The sequence below is a fragment of the Bos grunniens genome, chromosome 2 (genome assembly GCF_055505025.1).
Source record: "Bos grunniens cultivar Pamir isolate PY7600 chromosome 2, Bosgru_T2T1.0, whole genome shotgun sequence".
Classification (NCBI taxonomy): domain Eukaryota; kingdom Metazoa; phylum Chordata; class Mammalia; order Artiodactyla; family Bovidae; genus Bos; species Bos grunniens.
The window spans coordinates 73,668,559-73,692,237 of NC_141166.1; the positions used below are offsets into that span (position 1 = coordinate 73,668,559).

The following is a 23,679-nucleotide window of genomic DNA, read 5'->3' on the forward strand; positions in this document are numbered from 1 at the left end:
CTCTCTCGCCCCCCTCCCCCCTTCTCTTCACTATTTTTACAATGAGCCTGCTAAATGAATCTTTGGGAATGTTACATCCTTTCAAGCATGATGAGGTTGCTCAGTAGAAAAGGCAACGAGTGCTTTATCCTGGGCCACAAAGCTAGGAAGTCATTCACTGTCTCCCATCTTTCCACCTTAAGTCTTTATTCCCTGGAAGATTTCAGATTTCTTGGTTTATTTCTTTGGTTTCATTTTTGTTGGGGGTCATGGCACATCTCTTTAATAGCTCCTGAGGTGGGTGTCTCTCATTCCCTTCCCAAGTCTGCCTTGAGAACTACCACTCTGGGGAAGAGGGGGCAGTCCAGGGGTTCCTGGGTGCATCAAAATCATGTGGGGAGTGAAATGCAGATTTCTGAGCTCTGCACGCTGCTGTTTCCCAGGAATGAGGCTGATTTGCACCCAACAAGTCACTGGACACATTTGCCTGACATTTGCTTGACTGGGAAGGGGCAGTGCAGCCCTGCCTGCAGCATAAGCCTCCAGTGTTCATTTCTGCAAAGCGCTGTCTGGCTTGCCTGAGTCGCTCAGGAGAGGTGCTCATGAGGAGTTGCCTGCAGCTGGGGGTTGACACAGCCAGTGCCCCCTGCCAGCTCCACCCATCATGCAGCCCCTGATGATAGCGAGTTGGGCTTATTAAGAGGTCATCCGTTCCTCCAGTGAAAGGACAGTGAGAGGACAGATGGTGGAGAGTGGCTGGAAGGTACGAGACTGGTCCAGAGGTTACAAGGGAGAGCTCTGTGGTTAGGTAGTTGGGTTCACATCCTGGCGCTGCCACCTGTCAGCTGTGTGACTTGGGGTTGGTTATTTGCAGTCTCTGAGCCTCTGTTCCTTCATCTGCAAACAGGAGGGTGGTTGTAAAAGTCACTGGTCATGGAGATCATGGCTGGTTGGAGAGCAGTGCGTGATGCCTGTTGCTGCTCTACCAAGGTATCTGATTACTTCCGGTGAACCTCAGGCTGGGAACATCCAGCTAATTTAATAGGTTTAACGAGGAACACTTACGAACCCCAGGCAGATTCAGGCGAGGGGAAAACCTGACAACACGTGGAGGAGGAGGTGGTAGTGAAAGGAGGTGAGGAAGCGTGCGGCAGAGAGCTGCTCAGTGGGTTCTGGGGCCGTCGGTGGGTCCGCAGCTCTAGAGACCTGGGCTTTTGTGAAGCACAGCTCCCTTGCCCTGGGTGCCGGCAAGCCTTCCTTGGCCTGCATCGGGGGAATGACTGTCCTTGTACCAGCTGACTGAACGGGACTGGGATAAGAGCCTGTGAGCCTGAGGGAGCCCGGGCATCAAGGGGGTAGCCGGGTGGGTGCTTGGGGAAGTAAAGGAAGTCATCTTTCATCTCTGGGGAGTAAGACCATTGCAGGGAAGACACATGTTTCTGGTGGGAACCTGGTTACCTGCTCACTACTGTCACCCTGGAATGCTGGCTTCTTGCCCTTCCTCTCACCCCCAGCCCTGGAGGAACCTGAGCCAAGGATTCAGCACTGGGGCCTTCTGGGCTCTGGCCTTGAGCTGAGAGGAGGTGGAAGCCATGAACCCCGGAGCCTCGTACAAGGCAAAAGTGGGTGCACCAGGCTTCTCTTTGCTCTGACTGCCCACTCTGAGTTTTCAGAAACTTGCAAATTGAGCTGAAAGAGCAGTGTTTCTTTTCAATAGGAGTGTGATTCTGGCTGGGAGCTGCCTTTCTGGGGTAGTATCATTTCAACCACTTGTTTGAATATGCAAACCTGTGGATTTTTCTCTCTTAGCACATGGGGCTCTTGTTTGGTTAGAATGGCTTCAATTATAGGTTTGTTTTTGATAAGTAGCGTGTTATCTTAGTGTATTTTCCTTTCAGGAAGGACCTTGCTGGTTTTCAGTGTAAATCTGAGTAGATATGAATATTTGGAGATGGGAAAGTGATGGAAGTGAGAACCCAGATACTTGCCTTTAGGAAATGGGTCTCCTTGCAGCTCTGAATGGAATATTCTGGCATTCACTATGTGAAGACTCTAGCTGATGTCCCCGGAGGTGGGGCTTGGCAGCTGAAATTTTTGGTAAACCCGAGTTCAAGTCCCCAACACACAGTGAGGCCAAACAGACCGAATCATGGTTGTTTGGAGTGGAGTAAATGTTGATAACGGGCAGCTGGTGCTCAAAAGACCTGAAGTCCTCGATAGTTTTGGGGGCAGAGTTTTCACAGGCCGAATTTGGGGTGAGGGCTGTAGGGTGTATGATCCTCCTCTGATTGGTTGGTGGGGAGGAGCAGAGGGGTGGTCCAGGGGTCTCAGTCATCAGCCTTCTGGTTCCAGCCAATCTGGGGTCTGTGTGCTTTTGCTCAGCCTGAACGTTTCCTTCCACCGGGGAGGGTGGGAGGCTGGTTCTTGTAGAGGAGCTCAGAGTCCTGTCAGATTGTTCCCCATGTCCCCCAGGAGGCACAGAATCAGGCCCTGGACTGTTGTTTGACTTCCTTTCCTTTATTTCCTGCATTCCCTTACTCCCTCAGTAGTAGCTGTTTGCCCTTTTGGAGCTCAGGAGGCCGCAGCTTTTCCCTCAAAGAAGAAACAGGGCACTGGGAAAGGCTCTTGTACCCAGGAGAGCCCCCCACAGCGTCCTGCTCAGTTTCAGATTGCCCGGAGTCTTGTGTATGGGGTTAATGTGACTCAAAGGGGGTGGGGTGACAGGGATGTGAGGTTACATGGATTTTTTCTTTTTTTTCCCTTTTCAGTTGTGTTTTGACTGAAGTAAAATCATGTTTAGTAAATGACATGAAGTGAATTGCTGACTAAGTACTGGGAACTTTAGGTGTATTTCCTTATTCTTAAACTAGCCCTTTAAGGTGGATTATTAACCCCTTTTACAGCTGAAGATTCTGAAGCTGAGTGAAATAATTTCCCCAAGGTCCTACAGCTGGGATCTGAGCTGAGTTGGGATCTGAACACAGGTTGCTATTACAGGACCATGTTAAAGCAACTATGTTCCGTGTCCCCTTAAAGAAGTGAGTGAATGAAAGTCGCTCCGTCGTGTCCGACTCTTTGCGACTCCGTGGACCATATAGTCCATGGAATTCTTCAGGCCAGAATACTGGAGTGGGTAGACATTCCCTTCTCCAGGGGATCTCCCCAACCCAGGGATTGAACCCAGGTTTGCCGCATTGCAGGCAGATTCTTTACCAGCTGAGCTGCAAGGGAAGCCCCTTTAAGGAAACTTAATAATAATAGGAGAAAGAGGTAAAGGTAACAGTTACTGAATGCCTGCTGTGTGCTCGGTCCTGTGCTAAGTGCTTTCCCATTGTTTCTAGCCCACAGCTGGTGGGGGGTGTTGATGGTGGTGGTATTACAGCTACTACTACTGTTAGGGCCTTGGTTTCACAAAACAGGATGCTGAGACTCCGAGGTGTTAAGTACATTTCCTGGAAGATGGTGGAGTGGGAATCACAACACAGAGTCCAGAGCCTCCTTGGGCTCACAGCGAGCAAACTGGATATGGAAGGGGTCTTAGTGGTCTGAAAATCCACTGTTGAAATGATGGATTTATAAGCATGGACAGAAGCTATTTTCAGTGATTATCAAATACTTGCAGAGCATCAATTTGTGTGTAAGAGTCTGGGTCTGAAATTCTATGCAAAAATACTGGGAAAGTGTAGGACACGCCCTGTTCTTGAGGAGCTGACTGGTTATAGGTCTTACCACACATGGGAGGTGATGGGCATCTCAGGGCCTGTGAGAGTTCCCCAGAGCAGATGTTTATGGAGGGTAAGTTGGCTGTATTGGGGGCGGGGAAGACCTGAAGGCAAGAAGGAGAAAAAGTAGACAAGTTGGCTTGAGCAGAGCCATCCATCCTAATTCAGGAGAACCTTAGAGGCTAAGTTTTGATCTTCGAAATGGTGGCACTTGGGCTATCTTATTGACATGGAATGGCCTGGCCTAGGAGGTGCTTCCCAAGGTTCATCAGGCAGGTGGTCAGGAATGGATTGGGAGGTGGACGGATGAGGCTGGAGAAAGGTCCCCCAGGTGAGAATGCTGTTGTGAGCTACTGGGGAGGAAAGGGTTAATGCTGGGCCTCTCCTTAGAGTTAGTGATTCAGTGGGCTGTGCTCCTTAAGCAAAGGTGAGTAATGCCGACAGGAGAGGCAGAAGTTGGCCTTACTTGTGATTGAGTTGGGAGTTTAGAGATGACTTTCATAGGCTCTAAGAAAGGGACGTGTTAGTTTATCATCACCTCCTCCTAACTGAGGATGACTTGATTTGCATTTTCTTCAGAAAACTCTCCTTCTTGGCAGTGGAGGTGGCATTCAGTCATCCATCTACCACTTTCTGGACCAATGTCAGCAGCCGTGAAGGTTGGCTTGTCTTGGGCATGGCATTCAGTCCTAGAGGTCTGATGATAGTGGGGGAGGAGGAAAGAGAAAGCAATGAAGAATGGAGGGAGAGAAGAAATGCCACGTGCAGGGCATTTGCAGATTGTAATAGTCAAAGGTCAGACCCGTGACTTTGCCTCTTTGTCACTCAGTGAGTCCCACCCAAGGCTGTTCTAATCCAACAGTAACGAACACTGTATTTTGGGATCCTCCCCCAAAGGTTAGCTATACCCAGAGTTTCTCGAATTTTTTAATTCTTGGAAATCTTTTAAGTAACTACTTCCAGGACAGGGGTCACTGAAGAGACTGAGGCTCTCTTTTCGAGCCTACTGTCTCTGAAACCAAAAGCTTGTCTCATTACTAATTCTCCAACTTTTAATGAAGCAGTTGAGAGTGATTGGCGGGAAATACCAGTCTGATTGAAAAATGATTTTCTTGGTGATTAGAAACAAAAGATTAAATGTAGGGCTCTTGTCTTGCCCAGGAGAAATACTGGAGAGGGCTTTGGTGAGGACGAGCCTAGAGAAACGTGTGTGGGTGGTTGTGCAAGTGTCTGTGTGGTTGTTCTGGTGAGTCGTGACCTGTGGTTCCATGACAGCGGTTATTCCTGAATGGAGCGCCTTATAATGATTGTTTCTTAGCGCCTCTCGTTTCTGACACTCTCTATGCTATGAGGTAGGTCTGCTTGCTTTATTTATAAGTTTTCTAAGTGACCTAACTTCTCAGTGGTATTCCTTAAAAGATGACATCTGAAAACTCATAGGTCTGAAGCCCTTAATTAGTTCTGTGAAGAGGCTGTGTCCTCCTACACAGTGTTGGAAGGATGTTAGATGAAAAAGTGCTGTCCTGAAATAAGTCTACCCCTGTGCTGTTTAGTAGAACTTTCTGCCGTGATGGAGATGTTCTGTGTCTCTGCTGTACAGTGTGACAGCCACTAGCCATATGAAGCTATGGAACACTTGAAATGTGCCTAGTGTGGCTAAGGAACTGAATTTTAACTGTTATTTACTTGTCATTAAAATTTAAATAGCCATATGTAGTAACTGACAACTATATTGATGAACCCTGATCTAGACAGTGGCCAGAGATGACTGCTGGCTGTGTTTAGCACTTGAATATAGCTCTTAGTTGAGCAGGCTTGTTTGTGATGGGAGATGTCTTAAAATAAGGGTACTCTAATGGACATGAGAAAGTCTAAGAGATAGTGTAGGATTGTTGAATTTTATTTAAATGTTAGATTTCAGAGATCTAAAAATATATATATACACAATACATATACAACAAACAATATATATACAAATGAACTTTGTAAGTTAAAAAAACTATTGACAAAACAGGAACACTTACAGACTTAGAGAATGAACTTAATGGTTACCACTAGGAAAGGGTGGGAGGAGGAGAGATAGATGAAGAGTTTGGGATTGACATGTACACATGGCTATATTTAAAACTGATAACCAACAAGGACCTGTTGTATAGCATAGGAAATTCAGCTTAATATTCTGTACTAACCTAAATGGAAAAAGAATGGATACTTGTATGGGTGTAACTGAATCACTTTGCTGTACACCTGTGACTAACACATCATTGTTAATCAACTATGCTGTATTATAAAAAAAAATTTTTTTTAATCTTTGACTTCAAAGAAGACTTGGGTCAGTGGAGCTAGAGTAGGCAGGAAAGTTTCTTAGAGGATAATGGCATGCCTGTAGCTTCTACGTCATCTGGAATAAAGTCCATGCAGGTATAAGTGTTCTCTTTCTTTGCACTCCCAGGGAAGCAGTATGATATGGAAGACTTCAGGCTTGGGAGCCTGACAGATCAATATGAAAATGGTGGCTACCTATGCGAGATATTTAGGTTTCTAAGCCTTTGTTTCTTGATCTGTAAAATGTGTATAATATCAGTAGTACCTCCAAGAGCTTTTGTTACGTTAGATGACTTATGCTAGTGTCAAGCTTCTAGTGTCTTGGCACATAGAAGGTTCTCAAAGAATGTAGACATTGTTATTGGAAATAGGATTAGCATATACACACACAGTTCCCTGACTATTAAAGTGCATCACACAACTGAGTTTATACTCCTTTTCTGTATATCCTCTGAAGGAGATCTGACTCTTCACATCCTGAGATTGTCCTAGAGAGATTGGAGAGATGACAAGAAGGGTGTGAAGAGGCTAAGTAATACACAGAGGGACCCTTGCAAAATTGAGAATTATAGTATGATAAATAAACGCATGGCTGCAGTCACTGGTAGGGGCACAAGTTTATCAGTGTGTATTGAGATCTTCAGAATTCCAGCTTTCATTCTCCTTACATCCCAGAAGAGTATTAACTGGAGTTCACGGCTCACACCCTCCCTGGGGTTATGGGTGGGTGTTTGTGTGGTACCTCAGACATCTTTGGGATATGATTCCATTATCATATCCTTACCTGGGTTTTCTGTTTACTTGAACACTTGAAGTTAATTTAGTATCTTACAAGAACCAAACATTGTCTTCCAGACATCATTAATCTCGCCTTTCTTCTCCAGCCTAAGTGTGAAATTAATCAAAAAGGAAAGGGAAATTAATAATAACATCGGTAGTCACAATCCATCAGGAGGCCTCACAGCAGGTAGGATATTAACTTCGAATTAATACACACTTCAACAAATTAAAGGTATAGAAAAGGATTATTTATTATTTCAGAAATGCCCCTTAATGCTTCCCGCTTTGATAATCAGATGATGGGTGATGTCTGGTGATAAGACCATTCAGTATTGAGGTCACTTTAGGGCCCCATGGAAAGCCTTAAGTCAACTTTCTTTTTTTCATATTCCATGTAGATAAGTGAGATCAAGCCAGATGGTTAATGCATCCTTGTTTCCTGTCAGTTGAAAGGATTTGCCCAAACACTTACAGTTTTCATTTCTATTTACAATAAACTAAATTTGATCCCGGGTTGTGTGTTTCCTTGTTATGACATGTGGTATGATCAGTTTCAAAGGATACATTATTATGAACACATTATGGAAAAGAATGGAGCATTATAATTATAACTCTCTATTACAGCTTTCACTGAGGTTGATAAAGGACAGGCTTTTGTTGCTGAATCGTTCTTGTAATTACATCAGCGCTAACAGGCAGCAGTCACCTTCCATTAGGGGTGGGAGACAGGGAGCCTTACTATTTAAGTGATCACATAAGGTGCCGAATGAATCATCTTCAGCCTCATCATGAGGAATTAAAAATAGAAGGGAACAGTTGACATCATCTTATAGCGGGTTTTTAAGGCACAGAAAAATGCCAGATCGTCTTTTAGGGAAAAGAGCTGCCTGAAGTGGTGTCCCCAGCCACATGTGAATAGCATAGTGTCAGCACTTCTTGGACTTGAGGGTACATCACCATCTCCTGGGGGGCTTGTACACACAGATTGCTGCGTCCCAGTTGAATTTCTGATTCGGTAGGTGTGTGGTGGCCGGGTCGGAGATTTTGCATCCCCAACTTCCCAGATGATGTTGGTGTTTCTGGATCTGGGCCTATACATTGAGAACTGGTGGGCTGTGGGAGAGAAACAGGTGTAATGTGGGGATGGTTCCAAAAACAGAATTTTAAGATGAATTTCCCTTGTGCCTCTTAAAATAATTTTTATGAAAATAGCAAGTTTTGTTTGGGATTATGTACAAGTTTTGTAAAGGGGATCTGCTTTTTGTGACACTGTCAATGTTAAAAATAGTTGCAAGTCTACATAAGTGGTCCCCTGACCTGCTGTCATCGTGTCTTGATAAAATCTTGGATAAACTTTTTTGGCTACAAGTATTCTCTCTCTAATTCAAGTTAGTGATGAATTGAAACGTTGCAAGATTTGAATATTTTTTGCTAATTTGTAAATCAAGCACTTTACCTGGGAACCATCTACAGGGTAACAGTCTTGTTAAGTAAGGGTATTCCAGGGTCCAAGCCACTGAATCATTGTAATTGTCACACCTGCCTGATAAAATGGCGGTGATGTGGTCGTTAAGTTGTGTCTGACTCTTTGCAAACCCATGAAGTATAGCCCGCCAGGCTCCTCTGTCCATGGGATTTCCCAGGCAAGAATGATGGAGTGGATTGCCATTTCCTTCTCCAGGGGATCTTCCTGACCCACAGATTGAACCTGTATTTCCTGCATTGCATTCCTGCATCGATTCTTTATTCCTGAGCCACCACCTGCCAAAATAGCTGTTAGCAAAATGAAGATGTAACGCATTGGGCACCACCAGGCTGTGCTTCCAGACTTCTGACTGGTTCTAGAACTGCCCTTTTATTATCCTATTAGTTTATTATCCTCTGATAGCAGTAACAACACAATAGTAATAATTACTAACATTTGTAGAGGATTTGCTGCCCCTCTGATGTGGCAGCTGCGCTTTTTGTCTGTGATAGTCCGTGAGTCTCCCCATCATTTCTGACAGAGACACTGAGGTTGCCTCTGCCTCAGACCCAAGAAGATAGAGCCTTTGGTTGTGAGATTGGGCCTTGCGTTTGTGTCCACAGTGGGAGCCTTGGGGGGCAGATTTAGATTGGAGTTTACTTTGGGGAGCTCTCTGTGGAGCCTTGATTAGACAAAACCAAACAAAGGTCAAGATTATGCAAGTTCTGTTGTCAAGGTCTTCTCTAGATCTTTGTTACTAGGCGGCATTGCACTTGCAGTACATTTAGTCAGTCTGCCCAACCCAAGGTGAAAGCCATACGATGCCAGGATTGTCATTATGGGACTTCTTTCCTCTGTGACTGTCTGATGTTCTTTAGGGGAGATTGAATGACTTAAAACAATAGGGAAGTATACTCAATATTTTGTAATAACCTGTAAGGGAAGAAAATTTGAAGAAGTGTATATTGTGTATATACATATGCATGAACTGAATTGCTGTGCTGTACACCTGAAACTAACATGAAGTTGTACATTTCAATTTTAAAAACTTCTTTAAAGAAGTGAAAAAATTTAAAAAAGTAAGGCGTATAGTGATGGTCATGATTTGTTTCTAATGTGTACCATTCAGTGGTCTCATCATTGAAAATCTTTGTTCTAGGCATGAAAATATTTTCGGCAGAGCAGTAGGCTCCCTTGAACTGTTTGCTCACATGAATCTATACGGGACAGCTTTGGTGCTCTCAGTGAGTCACCTTTGCTTAGACTGTGGAAAAGTGGGGAGGGAAAATCTGCTTGGAGTTGTATCTGAGGTTACATCAAGATTCTGAGATTCTCCATTTGGAGAGGTGCTGTCCATAGGAAATAAGAAGAGGGACTCTTGAGTGTAAAACTGAAAAGGGATCAACCTGACAGATGACAGTGTTGAAAGGCATTAGGGACAGGGAGGTGTGAGATCCACATGCCTGGAATTGGCCTCTGTCATCCTGTGTCATCATATGCTGAGTAGATACTGCAGAGATGGTCCTTCAACAAGCTGGGTTTATCATGGCTCCCCTTTCAAGATGCTTTGACTGGGGAAGGGGCGATAGGCAAGATACTCAGATGCAGATTTCTAATAGAATGCCAGTCTAAAGGGCAGAACTCATCAAGCAGGTTATTTTGTTTGTGGGTCATCCATAATATATTTTATCCAAATTATAGATTGAGAGGGGTAAATGTCTGAAAATGATGCTCCAGTTTTTCCTAACTACTCTTTCACTGTCCATCCCCAATGATTGCCGTCTTATTCTTTTTAGATTGAGTTGCACTCCCATGATCTCTATTTCGGGTTTCCCTGGTGGCTCAGACGGTAGAGAAACCACCTGCAATGTAGGAGACCCGGGTTCAATCCCTGGGTCAGGAAGATTCCCTGAAGAAGGGAACTGATATCTATTCCAGTATTCTTGCCTGAAGAATCTATTTACAAGTGTTTTCACAGTTAGGTTTAATTAAGGTGGGAAATCAAAGCATACACCCAAGATGAGATTGAGGGAACTTACAGAAAAGATACTTTTGGGTAAAATCTTGATGAAAGCTATGGAGTGGTGCTGTTTGGAAAATGGGGATGGAGAACATTTATCTAAGACATTTACCTATAAACACAGCTAAAAATAGTTCTAAACTTTCATTAATATTATATACGTGGTTCTGTAGGAAATGATATTTAAGATTAGCTGAACTTTAAAGTTTTGCTGAGGATAAAAATGAATGGCCTTTGGGCTTCTTGGTGACCATGAATTTTACTAATGTATATTTTCATATGACTCAGGGAGTAGTTTGCCTGATTTTTAAGGTGAAGTCAAGATTGAGTTCTTTATTAGTATGAGTATTATGAAAGAATAAAAAAATCCAGATTTGAAAGCATTGGGGGAGGTAAAAGATAATGAACTTTTTTTCTCTTTTGGCACATGATGAGCATTTTGACTTATGAATCATACCAGTCTCACTACTGTATGATTCATTAGCCACCACAGCCTGTGCACTGGATCACACTATCCAAAGGCAGACTACCATGTAATACAACAAATTAGATGTTTATGAAAACATACAGAAAAGAGCACTGAAAGTAAGTTGGTATTATTCAGGTCGGAGCCACAGAGGTGTTCATTTTGTTAGCTGATACCACTACAAAAGAATGTATTTTTAATGTTGATGAAGGTGCTTAGGATTGTTTTCTCTAAATATATCTTGGTGCTGCTTACAGGAGATAGTAGCTTTTCCTGTATCATGATAACCCAGTTTCACAACCCATTCCTTCACCTCAAAGCTATCTCAGATAATAGCTGGTATTAAAAGGGTCATGTGATCACTGGCATTAATTTGGTACCCTTCCAGCCTTCTACCCTTCCTTAGCAAACATTTGAGGCCAGACTGTTTCATGGAAATCATGGTTTTGGAATGGTGATAGATTGAATCTGCTCTTATAAGTTGCCCCAGTGCACAGCCCTCTGCTATTGTTCAGAGATTGTTGACACACACAAAAATGTTAGTACTGTGAAGGGAAGTTATATGTTGCAGATCATACTTGGAAATAAAAAGCAAAACTTTATCAAATGTTTTTCAGCAGAAGATGGTACATGTTCTTCCACGAGGGGCTTATGGAAGAGGTAGACCTGTTGGCTAGTTTTAAAAAACTTCTGGATAGTCAGCTTGAAGGTGGATCTGTGCAGTATGGTCCTTATTTTCTCTCCCTCCTTCCCTCTCTCTCTACTGAGCTCTCAGTTTTATAATTATCTGCTGATAAATTCCATGAATATCAGAAACACACTGTATGTTATCTGTAAAAGGACTGTTTTCCCCCTTTTACTGAAAAGGAGTGTTATTTAGGGAAAATATTAGTGATATCACAAGCACATAGTAGATATATTTCTAAAATGGCTTTTTACTGCTCTTCTGGTTTGCTTTTTCAAGGTGAAGCAGCTGCAAGTAATGTTATACTTAAATGAACAGGCTTGTCATTCAATTTGCTTTATCATGTACTGCAAAGTCCTTGGTTTTTTTGTCACTGAGCTATGTATTTTTAAAATTGTGTGTATGCATATACTTGAGACTGTGTGTATGAATTAATGTAGTCCAGTCCGGAAAGCATTAGGACTGGTAAAAGCTTTGGTTTAATGCCTTCTGAGACTTAGAACAAGAGAGTGGTTTTGTGGAGATGCTCCATCTTTGCCAAATGGAGCCTTATTCCTGCTGAACTAATAATGGATGGATTTGGATCCTAACAAGTGAGATAATGTAATTTTTTAGAGATATGCCTCTGGGTGTTGGAGTGATAGGGAATTCTAATCTAGCTATTTTTAGGTGTTTATCTTAAAAGGCAGTTGGGTTCCAAAATGTGAGGCATAGTTCGTAGAAGCGCTTTGTCAGCCTGTTTGCAGTGGCTCAAGTCCGTAAAGAGGAGAAACTTAAAGATGTCTTTGTCTTTGTGATTGCAGGAGTGATTACTGTTCTAACGTGGACTTTGGAGGCAGAGCCATCAGGCCATGTAAGTACTATGATAAACAGATATTTAAGCACAGACTGGGATATTTGCCCTTAGGGAGAGGACTGAGTACTTGAGTCGGAGCATTTGGAACCATCAAGACCCAAAAGGCCAGGGGATCACTCTTCTAGTGCGACTCAGTCCCAAGGGCATGTACGTTTCTGGCTATCTGGTTAAGACCTGGTGAAATTTATCATTTGGGTTAATTGGGCAAGGATGTTTTATCTGCTTCGAATTAGTAAAGTGACTGGAGCAGAAGGCCATCTATTACTGTATTCAGTCGTTATCAAACATAACTGTATCGAACTGAATCTTGGCCAGATACTCTTAGATAGAAGTGCAGGCCCCTTCAGACACAGAGGATCGTGGTGTGAACATAACAAAGCCAATGAACTGGAGAGTGTGACTCATGATGACTGCATGATCTCTGAACTGTGTCCGTATCAAAGAATGTTGTAAAAGAGTATATTTTCCTTAGCCCCAGTTACGAACGTATTTTATGGAGGAAGCAATTTGCTAAGTACGCTCCTGTTCTAGTACGAATAGTCCTGAGTGCTTAAAACCATGATCTAAGCTACCTTTGAGAGTCACCTTGGTAAATCAGACTTTCAACTTGCGAGCAGAATTTTTGGATTTTACAGGCTGATAGATTTGGGTGTTGAGGTTATGGGGCCAGCAGAATGAAACATTAAGCATTCATAATTGGTGTTTCTTTCATGTGTGTGGTCTTTGAACAAATTTTGTCCTTAACAACATCACAGAAGAAAAACTACCCCAGCAGCTGACAAGCAGATGAATGTCTGTGAATAAAAGCCTTAGTTAGAACTCAAATCATGTGACCGCGTGACTTTTATCAGAGGCTTCTCCCTGTCACCTTGAGAGTTTGTCCCTCTGGGAGAAACCAGAGAAAATAAGAAGTGTCTCCTTCACAACCTCAAAAAGATTTTGCATCTCTAAAGATATGGGATTTTGTCTGAGATGGAACAAGCATATTTAATCCATCTTACACACCCTCCCCACCCCCACATCACACACATGACTTAAAGGGAATGAGCTTCATTTCAGAGACTGGTTTAGTTAAACCATCTGTCTTCCAGGGTCTGTCTGAAACTAGTGTAGTGTTGACAGATAGGGAAGTTCGTTCACTGCCCTTCAAGAGTTGCCAAGTGTGGCAGCTGGGGGCATAGCAGGCTGACATGGTGAAGACTCAGGACTGGGTCTGTGGTCCCTGGTACCCAGGTGCTGTGGCCTGTGCTCTGGGAAGGATACGCATCTTTCTGGCTCTCCCGTGATATCTTTTGCCCCCTGTACTCTGTTGGGTTAACAGTCTCCATGGAGCAGGCAGACATGTTGGCACCTTGTGGCACTCCTGGGCTGTGCCTGTCTGCCACCAGGAATGGCATCACCTTCCCCCTTCAGTGTGCCAGCACCTAGCTGCCTTTGGAAGGGCCTCTTGGCTCCTTTCGAAATAACTGCTGAAAGAGCAGCTGTCTGTCGGCCTCCTCCAGAGCCGTGGAATTGGGCCGTTGTCAACCTGTTGGAGGAGTTCCCAAGGCAGCAGACTGGCTGTCATTGACATTTATAACTTGAAAGCCATATCACAGATGAGTTTGCGTTTCTTATCATCCTTTAAATAGCGTTCAGGATAGAAAGCACACTCTCCACACTTCGACAACGCCCAGGGCTTGGGCAATGGTTGGGTCTTCCTGAAGGTGGAAGAAGCAGTTACCTTTGTCCCCTGGCCAGTTTGTAAACCCATCATCTCTCTTCTGACTCAGCTGGGAAAAAGATGTCCCAGCTTTCTGCTTGGGTTTATGTATGATCTAAACTGTTAGTTTAGATCAGGGAGGTGGTTGGCTTCTGCAAACAAATGACTCTTGAGCTCTGCCGTGGAGTCTGTGGTAAGAAATGCGTGTAGGGGGAAAAAAAAAGGGTGTTTCTCAAATAGGTTGGTAGATCCCACACCTGTTTTTTTATGCCTTAATTTCTCAAAGAAAATCTCCATTTTGTTTCTGGAGATAGGACTGGAAGAGAAAGATGTCGTGTTTTGTTTTAAATGTATTTATTTGTGACTGTGCTGGGTCACTGTTGCTGTGTGCAGGCCTTCTCTAGTTGCGGCGCAGGCTTCTCATTACAGTGGCTTCTCTTGTGGAGCGCGGGCTCAACAGTTGTGACGAATAGACTCAGCTGCTCTGCAGCATGTGGAATCTTCCTGGGCTGGGATGGAACCTGTGTCCCCTGCATCGACAGGAGGACTCCTAACCGCTGGACCACCAGGGATGTCTGAAAGATGCAGTGTTGATGATAAAAAAATACAAATTAAAACCATAGCCACCCCAGTAGATCACATGAACACATTGCAAAAGAAAGCAGAGGAGATGCGGGAGGGCAGCGGAAGGCGCTGTATTCATTGTGGCTCTGTGTAAACCGTAAATTTCTTGAGCAGGAGGACTGGCCTTACTCCCTTCACATCACTGGTGGGGAGTGAAGATCCTGGCATGTGGCTTCAGGATGAGCTGAAACAACGAATGTCGGAGAGAAACAGGTCTTAGGTAGAAAAGTTTGGTTTCATTTTATTTGTATCCTGCTAGTGCAGGCACTGAAGTACAATCATCCACAAATCCAGATGATGGGGTTTCAAGTTCATGATGTTTTCCTGTTGGCGTCAAAGATGAGTAATCCTGGAAGAGGTGTAACAGAAAGGAGGGTGCTTAGATGGCACGCCTGGGGTGCAATTAAAATGAAACAGCCTTCACTCTTTGTGCTCAGATTTCTTTCTGTGGTTCCTGGGACATGAGTGTTGTCATAGGAAATGTCGGTGCTTGACTTTGGCCATATGCTAGGCAGCTGAGTCCAGTGTGTGGCCTGCCTGGAGTGAGGCAGGACAGGCTGTTGAGCCAGCTTGATGGTGGCCACAGGCTTTGGGAAGAAAATCAGCTGAGGGTGGTTGTCACCTCCCTGGCCCTCTGCCTGTGGCGTGCATGGGAACTCCATCTCAGTCCTCCTTGTCAAAGCCCATGAGGTGCCTATGTTGTATCTAGAGAGCTGCTGCCCATTGATAATAACCACATTGGGTTAGCAATGCTGGCCTCAGGGAAAGGTGGGGGTGCAGGGCGGAGGTCAAGGCAGGGGCCACCCCTTGTCTTGCCCTGGACCAGACAGGGAACAGCAGCGCAGTTGTCTTCCCAAGGCATGCCCAGTTTGGACAGGCTCTAATCAGAGCTCCCTGTTCATGGCAAGAAGTTTCAAAACAGTGTCATGCATCTGTTCTCTGGTTTACTTGAAAAAAAATTTTTTAAATTTCAAATACCCAGAAAAGTGCAGCAACTTAGCAGAACACTCGCTCATTTACATCCCCCTTGACTCCCTGCCTTTCTGATCCATGGTTGACATATGTCTTAATAACTGAGAGGTGCTGAAAATTAAAATTACTATCCTTTTGTCTCTGGAAATTCTGAAACAGTGTGGTCTCCCTGGAACCGAGACAGACACTGAGCCCCGCATAGTGTCCATACTCTGGGAACGGGTGGTGCTGTCTGACTCTGCTGTTTCCTGGGGTTTCTTTTGTTCCTTCTGCTAGGTCATGGCCATCATTGCCATTTGTCTGGTTTTCTCTGCATTCATTTTCAAGGAGATGTATGTGTTTAAATAGTTCTCTCCAGGTCCTCCTCCCCACTAGCTCGGGCTTCCTTGTAAGGGGTTGTTCAGTGGGTCCTGTTGGGCAGAGCTAATGTGGTCTCCACATCCCCTTCCCTTCCCATAATACTTCATCATACCTGATGCCACACACATAGACACACTGTCTCTGATATGCACACTAGCTCTTATGTGTGCATACTCACGCACGCACACACTTGTGCACACTCACGTACTCACACACACTCACTCACACACATGACTCACTCTATAAATAATCTCTCCTTTCTCTCCAAGCCAGTGTGGGATCTCTCCGTGTATCCCCATCTCCCTGGAGGAGAGAGGCAAAGTCTCCTTCACTTTTCATCCCAGGTTGAGATGATGAATAGACATCATCTGTCAGGCATGCTGAGGTTCTCTCTTGGGTTAATTAATGTGGGTAACAGCTACTGACAGGTTTCCAGTCCTTTCTTCTTGTACTGTGACTGCTTTCTGGGACTAGTTGTTGTCATTGTTGTTTAACTGCTAAGTCGTGTCTGACTCTTCGTGACCCCATGGACTGTAGCCTGCCAGACTCTTCTGTCCATGGGATTCTCCAGGCAAGACTACTGGAGAGGGTTGCCATATCCTCCTTCAGGGAATCTTCCCGACCCAGGGATCAAACCCAGGTCTCCTGCATTGCAGATGGATTCTTTACCACTGAGCCACCAGGGAAGCCTTTCTGGGACCAGAGTCCTGTGTTATTGTAGCTGTGTGGATGGAGGACTGATTAATCACTTGACTTCCTTTTGGCCTGAGCTCAGGATGGCTCACAGGAATTGGTATCCACAGCGCATTCATTGGAGGGGCTCCAGGAAAGTTCACCTGTCTAAGGGGAGGCACCTCCTGGAAAGGAAGGGTGAAGGGTGGGTGGAGGAGACCCTGGGTGAGCCTGAGGTAGGAAGGATTGGGGGAGAGGGTGCAGCGATCTTGGTAGAAGAGTCTGGGGACTCTGGGTACCGACAGAAACAGAACCAGCTTTTAAAATTCTAAACAATCACAGACTGTTACCATAAAAATAAATTACTAGAAAAGTGAAATAAAAAAAGAAGTCTAAAATACAAGCCTTCAATTTTATTATGAGATTCAAAGACATAAAATTACCCTGTCCACTGGCTGTAAAAGTTAACACTTACCCTCGGTTTTGGTACTTCAGAGACCAGAAACTCTTTGTGGACTGGCCCTGCTCTGTGGATGCGCCCCCCACCCCGCTTGGAGTAGCATTGACCTGGGAGATGGGGGTCTTAGCTTTGTTTCTGCTGAAAGGCCCCCCCTGACCTCTCTGAATCCTGTTTTTTTTGTACTACACAGTAAAAGCGTTGTTGGTCTGCAGGGCACAGTTCTCCCTAACAGGAGCTGGGGAACCAGGAACAGTGCTTATTCCTGTGACCCTCACTCAGGTGGTTCTCCCTTTGGAGATCTGTCTGGAAGGGACATGCTGGGGATTATTTCATGTACCCCCATGGCCACTTTGACCAGGTGTCTGCCCAGCTCATTTGAAAAGGACACATCCATGCATTCAAGACCTTCTGTAACAGAAAGACCTCGTGTGTGTGTGTGCCTGTGTGTGTTTCAATGTGGACAGTCATTTTGCCCCCAGTGCCAGTTTGCTTTTTTCCCTCGTTCACAGTTTTAGGCTGGTGGAGATGGGGAAATAACCCCTTTTAAAAAGTCGTTTAGAGGGTTTGGAGAAAAGGGAACCTTCTTATACTGCTGTGGAAATGTAAATTGATATAGCCACTATGGAGAACATATTGAGATTCCTTTTAAAACTAATAATAAAACTATCATATGACCCAACAATCCCATTACTGGCCATATACCCTGAGGAAACTGTAATTGAAAAAGACACGTGTACCCCAGTGTTCATTGTAGCACTATTTACAATAGCTAGGATATGGAAGCAACTTAGATGACCATCAATAGATGAATGGATAAGGAAGTTGTAGTTCATATACACAATGGACTATTACCCAGCTATAAAAAGGAATGCATTTGAGTCCATTCTAATGAGATGGATGAACCTAGAGCCTATTATGCAGAGTGAAGTAAGTCAGAAAGAGAAAGACAAATATATTAATATGTATATACGGAATCTAGAAAGATAGTACTGATGATCATACTTGCAGGGCAGCAAAGGAGATGGATCCATAAAGAACAGACTTGTGGACACGGTGGGGGAAGAAGAGGGTGGGATGATTTGAGAGAATAGCATTGAAACATATACATTGCCGTATGTAAAATAGGTAGCCAGTGGGAGTTTGCCACAGGGAGCCCAAAGCTTGTGCTCTGTGACAACCCAGAGTGGTTGGATGGGGAGGGAAGGTGGGAGGGGGGTTCAAGAGGGAGGGGACATTTGGCCAATTCATGTTGATGTATGGCAGAAACCATCACAATATTGTAAAATAATTATCCTCTAATTAAAAATAAAAAATTTTTTAAAGAATTCATTTAGCATAATACATTCTGGAGAGGGTTTGGAGAAAGGGGAATCCTCCTACACTGTTTGAAGTGAAGTGAAGTCGCTCAGTCGTGTCTGACTCTTTGCGACCCCGTGGATTGTAGCCCATCAGGCTCCCCCATCCATGAGATTCTCCAGGCAAGAACACTGGAGTAGGTTGTCATTTTCTTCTCCAGGGGATCTTCCTGAGCCAGGGATCGAACCCAGGTCTCCCACATTGCAGGCAGACGCTTTAACCTCTGAGCCACCAGGGAAGCCCCCTACACTGTTTATGGGTATGTAAATTGGTGCAGCTACTGAGGAAAATAATATGGAGGTCCCTCAAAAAAAACTAGAGATATCATCTGATCCAGCAATCCCACTCTCGGGCATATACCTGGAGAGAACTTGGATTGGAAAAGATACATGCACCTCATGTTCTTTGAAGCATTATTTATAACTGTCAAGACATAGAAACAACCTAAATGTCCATTCACAGATGAATGGATAAGAAGATGTGGTACAAATATACAACGGAATATTACTCAGCCATGAAAATAATGAAATAGTGCCATTGGCAGCAACATGGATGTATCTAGAGATTATCAGACTAAGTGAAGTAAGTCAGAAAGTCAAATATTATATCATTTCTATATGGAATCTAAAAAATAGTACAAACAAACTTGTATATGAAACAGAGACAGACTCATAGACAAAGAAACACATTTATGGTTACCAAAGGGGAAGAGGGGGAGGGATAAATTGGGAGTATGGTATTAACAGATGCACATTGAAAGTGAAAGTGAAGTCGCTCAGTCGTGTCCGACTCTTTGCCACCCTGTGGACTGTAGCCTACCAGTCTCCTCCGTCCATGGGATTCTCCAGGCAAGAGTACTGGAGTGGGTTGCCATTTCCTTCTCCAGGGGATCTTCCCAACCCAGGGATTGAAACCGGGTCTCCCGCATTGGAGGCAGACACTTTAATCTCTGAGCCACCAGGGAAGCCCTTTACCATATATAAAATAAACAACAAGGACTCACTGTATAGCACAGGAAACAACATCTTACAGTAACCTAAAATGGAAAAGAATAAGAATATAGATATATATGTATGGCTGAATCACTTTGCTATATACTTGAAACAAAATATTGTAAATCAACTACACTTCAACTAAAAAAAAATGCTATTTCGTGACCAAGGCTGGATAGGGCTTGACTTTGTGAACCCTTGTCCTCCAGGATCACCCTGCAGTGCTCATTCTAGCCTGTGGAAGGGGGCACAGATACAGGTCCCCTGGACACCGGCCCCCCGCCCCTGCCCCTTGCTGAGACACCTCATCCAGTTGTGTGTCCAGGGAGAAGAGGAATATGCGTTCTGTGCATAGCAAGCATTGCCCACAATCCCCTCCACCACCACCCCCCACCTCCTGCTTCTCTGATTCATTCTTGCATCCTTTTATCTGCATGAGCTGCTTTACTTCTCTTTACATGCTTGTACGTGATTATCGTCAGGCGTTACATTTTTATATGCCCTGGATAAGAAACAATGGGAGGAGAAGATTGGAAATTGCCTCAGGATTAATGGACATTGATTATACCAGCCACTGTCAGCAGCCAGCAGTGGCCAGTGCTGACCAGGAGAGTAAATTGGCCATGTGCCGTTGGCTGCATTTGGATCTTTTTTTTTAAAAAAAATCAAGGTGTGTAGGAGTTGAGAGTACTGCTTAATCTTTTTAAAGTAAATAGCACTTATACAGCGAGAAGCCTTTGATGCAGGGGCAGCCAGGAGCCTATGTTGAAAGATGGGGAAGGTAATGTACTTGATAAAAAGCTGAAGAATAGTTCTCATAGCTTAGTTCTAATAGTTTTGTAAGTGCATTTTTTTTCCCCCTGCAAGCAGTGAATTAAAAAAGAGAAACTAAAGGACCTTTATTTGTCTTTAATCCAGAGATTCCAAATGTGAGAGGTGAGGTTGCAGGAGGGACGGGGGCGTCTGTGTGTGGTGGGGCCTGTCTTGGCAGGAGATTTGCCTGGTTTACTGTCCTTCTAGAGTCATGTGTGGTGGCATGTCAGGATAACTGGACTAAGCATTGTGAACAGAGAACTTTCTACAGAAAACTGGGTTTGTAGGTGATGGAAGAGGTGACAACGACATACCAAAGAGACTGTGTGCAGCCACCGGAAGATACCCACCCCTGGGGCTGCAGGGGGCATGGGAGTTGGCCATGATACCAGAAAGGACTGAATCCCTGGCAGAGATGCCGGTGGGTGGCTGGAAAAGGGGTGAGAGACCCCCGCCTTTTTCCTCTCCTGTCTTCCCAAGAGCTGCTGGTGCCCGGCTACGTGGAAGCTAGGTGGCAGGAGAGTTTGATAAACTGATAAATGGAGTTTGCTACCATATGTTGCAAAAAGGACAAGGTGTCCAGAGAATGTATGTGAGAGCAGACAGTATGTGTATGGAGTATTGGAGTATGTATATTGGAGTTTCAGCTTCAACATCAGTCCTTCCAATGAACACCCAGGACTGTTCTCCTTCAGGATAGACTGGTTGGATCTCCTTGCAATCCAAGGGACTCTCAAGAGTCTTCTCCAACACCACAGTTCAAAAGCATCAATTCTTCGGCGCTCAGCTCTCTTTATAGTCCAACTCTTACATCCATACATGACCACTGGAAAAACCATAGCATTGACTAGATGGACCTTTGTTGAGAAAGTAATGTCTCTGCTTTTTAATATGCTGTCTAGGCTGGTCATAACTTTCCTTCCAAGGAGTAAGCGTCTTTTAATTTCATGGCTGCAATCACCATCTGCAGTGATTTTGGAGCCCCCCAAAATAAAGTCTGACACTGTTTCCACTGTTTTCCCATTTACCATGAAGTGATGGGACCAGAAGCCATGATCTTTTTTTTCTGAATGTTGAGCTTTAAGCCAACTTTTTCACTCTCCTCTCATTTTCATCAAGAGGCTCTTTATTTAGTTCTTCACTTTCTGCCATAAGGGTGGTGTTGTCTACATATCTGAGGTTATTGATATTTCTCCCAGCAATCTTGATTCTAGCTTGTGCTTCTTCCAGCCCAGCGTTTCTCATGATGTACTCTGCATACAAGTTAAATAAGCAGGGTGACAATATACAGTCTTGATGTACTCCTTTTCCTATTTGGAACCAGTCTGATGTTCCATGTCCAGTTCTAACTGTTGCTTTCTGATCTGCGTACAGGTTTCTCAAGAGGCAGGTCAGGTGGTCTGATATTCCCATGTCTTTCAAAATTTTCCACAGTTTATTGTGATCCACACAGTCAAAGGCTTTGGCATAGTCAATGAAGCAGAAATAGATGTTTTTCTGGAACTTTCTTCCTTTTTTGATGATCTAGTGAATGTTGGCAATTTGATCTCTGGTTCCTCTGCCTTTTCTAAAACCAGCTTGAACATCTGGAAGTTCACAGTTCACATATTGCTGAAGCCTGGCTTGGAGAATTTTGAGCATTACTTTACTGGTGTGTGAGATGAGTGCAATTGTGTGGTAGTTTGAGCATTCTTTGGCATTGCCTTTCTTTCGGATTGGAATGAAAACTGACCTTTTCCGGTCCTGTGTCCACTGCTGAGTTTTCCAAATTTGCTGACATATTGAGTGCAGCACTTTCATAGCATCATCTTTTAGGATTTGAAAGAGCTCAACTTTTTACACCATGTGATACGTTATGGACTTGTTTGACTCCCTAATAATTACAGAGAACATTTGTGGAGTGCTTACTATACACAGCTTCCTTTGTGTCTCAGATGGTAAAGAATCCGCCTATGATGCAGGAGACCTGAGTTTCATCCCTGGGTTGGGAATATCCCCTGGAGAAGGGAAAGGCTACCCACTCCAGTATTCTGGTCTGGAGAATTCCATGGACTATGTAGTCCATGGGGTCGCAGAGAGTAGGACACAGCTGAGCAACTTACAGTTTACTACACAGGGAAGGCAGTGTTCTTAGCACTTTATCTGTGTTCATTCATTGAATCATCAGACCTACTCAGAGCAACTCAGTACAGTTGATCCTCATTATTTGCACATTCTGTATGTACATATTTGCTTCCTTGTTAAAATTTATGTGTATAAGACCCAAATCAGTGCAGTGCTTGTGCAACTCTTTACAGACACAGAATGGAGGACAACTTGAGTTACTGATGTGCGCATTCCCAGCTCAGGAGATCTTCTGCCTTTTTGTTTCAGGTCTTATACTTTAAGTAGGTGTCCTCTTCATGGTGGCTCAGATGGTAAAGTGTCTGCCTGCAATGTGGGAGACCCGGGTTCAGTTCCTGGATTGGGAAGATCCCATGGAGAAGGAAATTGCAACCCACTCTTGCCTGGAAAATTCCAGGGACTGAGGAGCCTGGTAGGCTACAGTCCATGGGGTCACAAAGTGTTGGGCACGACTGAGTGACTTCACTTTCACTTTCTTCTTCATGGTATAATTAGTGCAACTCTTGGCATGTTTTGAGTTTTCTTTTTTTTGACTGGTGATTTGTTGTTTAAAATGGCCCCCAAGCCTAGTACTGGGACTGTATCTAGAGTTCCTGAGGGCAAGAAGGTTGTGCTGTGCCTTAGGGAAAAAACAGGTATATTAGATAAGCTGCTTCAAGCATGAGCTTAGCCCTTTTGGCTGCGATTTCAGTTTAATGAACCAACAATATATAGTAAATAAGGTGTCCTAAAACAGAAACACATAAAACACGGTGATATACTTTTTAAATAATTTATTTCTGATTTTTTGGAAAAATTAATAGGTGAAATTAAGTATTTGTTTTATTTTTTATTTACTGGGCACACAGAATCTTAGTTCCTCAACCAGGGATTGAACCTGCACCCCCTGCAGTGTAAGCACAGAGTCTTAACCACTGGACCGCCAGGGAAGTCCAAGTGGATGATTATGCACTGATCAGATGACAAAAATGTTCTAATTAGAGGATCATGGAAACCTAACCACATATTCCCTTCCCCTAGGAGTACTGGTTTAATATTTGCCAAGTCAGTGTTCACGATTTTTGTAGATTTTATAGAGCATCATGATTTCAAATGATGGCCATCATGGTGCCACTGTTTTCCCCAGTTCGTAGATGGAGACCAAGGTGGCATAAGGCCAGAAGGTTGCTGAGCATCACCCAATGGGATGAGAACCCAGGCAGTCAGGCTCCCTGCCCTTCACCATGTGTTCTCTGCGTTCATATTTGTTTCCTACTCTTTTCCATCTCCTGAATCTGCTGTTGATGCTGTTGGAACCAACCCAGCA

General features: G+C 44.0%; 1 protein-coding gene across 35 annotated transcripts in view; it reads left to right on the forward strand.

Annotated features, from left to right (window-relative positions):
- MGAT5 (alpha-1,6-mannosylglycoprotein 6-beta-N-acetylglucosaminyltransferase) overlaps positions 1–23,679 on the forward strand; it is a 397,826-nt gene that overhangs the window by 47,587 nt on the left and 326,560 nt on the right. For 22 of the 35 annotated variants that reach the window (XM_086367683.1, XM_086367741.1, XM_086367539.1 and 19 more), the window contains one exon: positions 12,246–12,295. The exons of 1 other annotated variant lie outside the window; for it this stretch is intronic. Coding sequence is in view for 3 of the 34 variants with exons in the window: in XM_086367777.1 (XP_086223903.1) it covers positions 12,246–12,295 (50 nt within the window). In the remaining 31 variants the exon portion in view is untranslated. 12 more of the 35 variants (XM_086367632.1, XM_086367721.1, XM_086367506.1 and 9 more) reach the window with 6 other exon arrangements.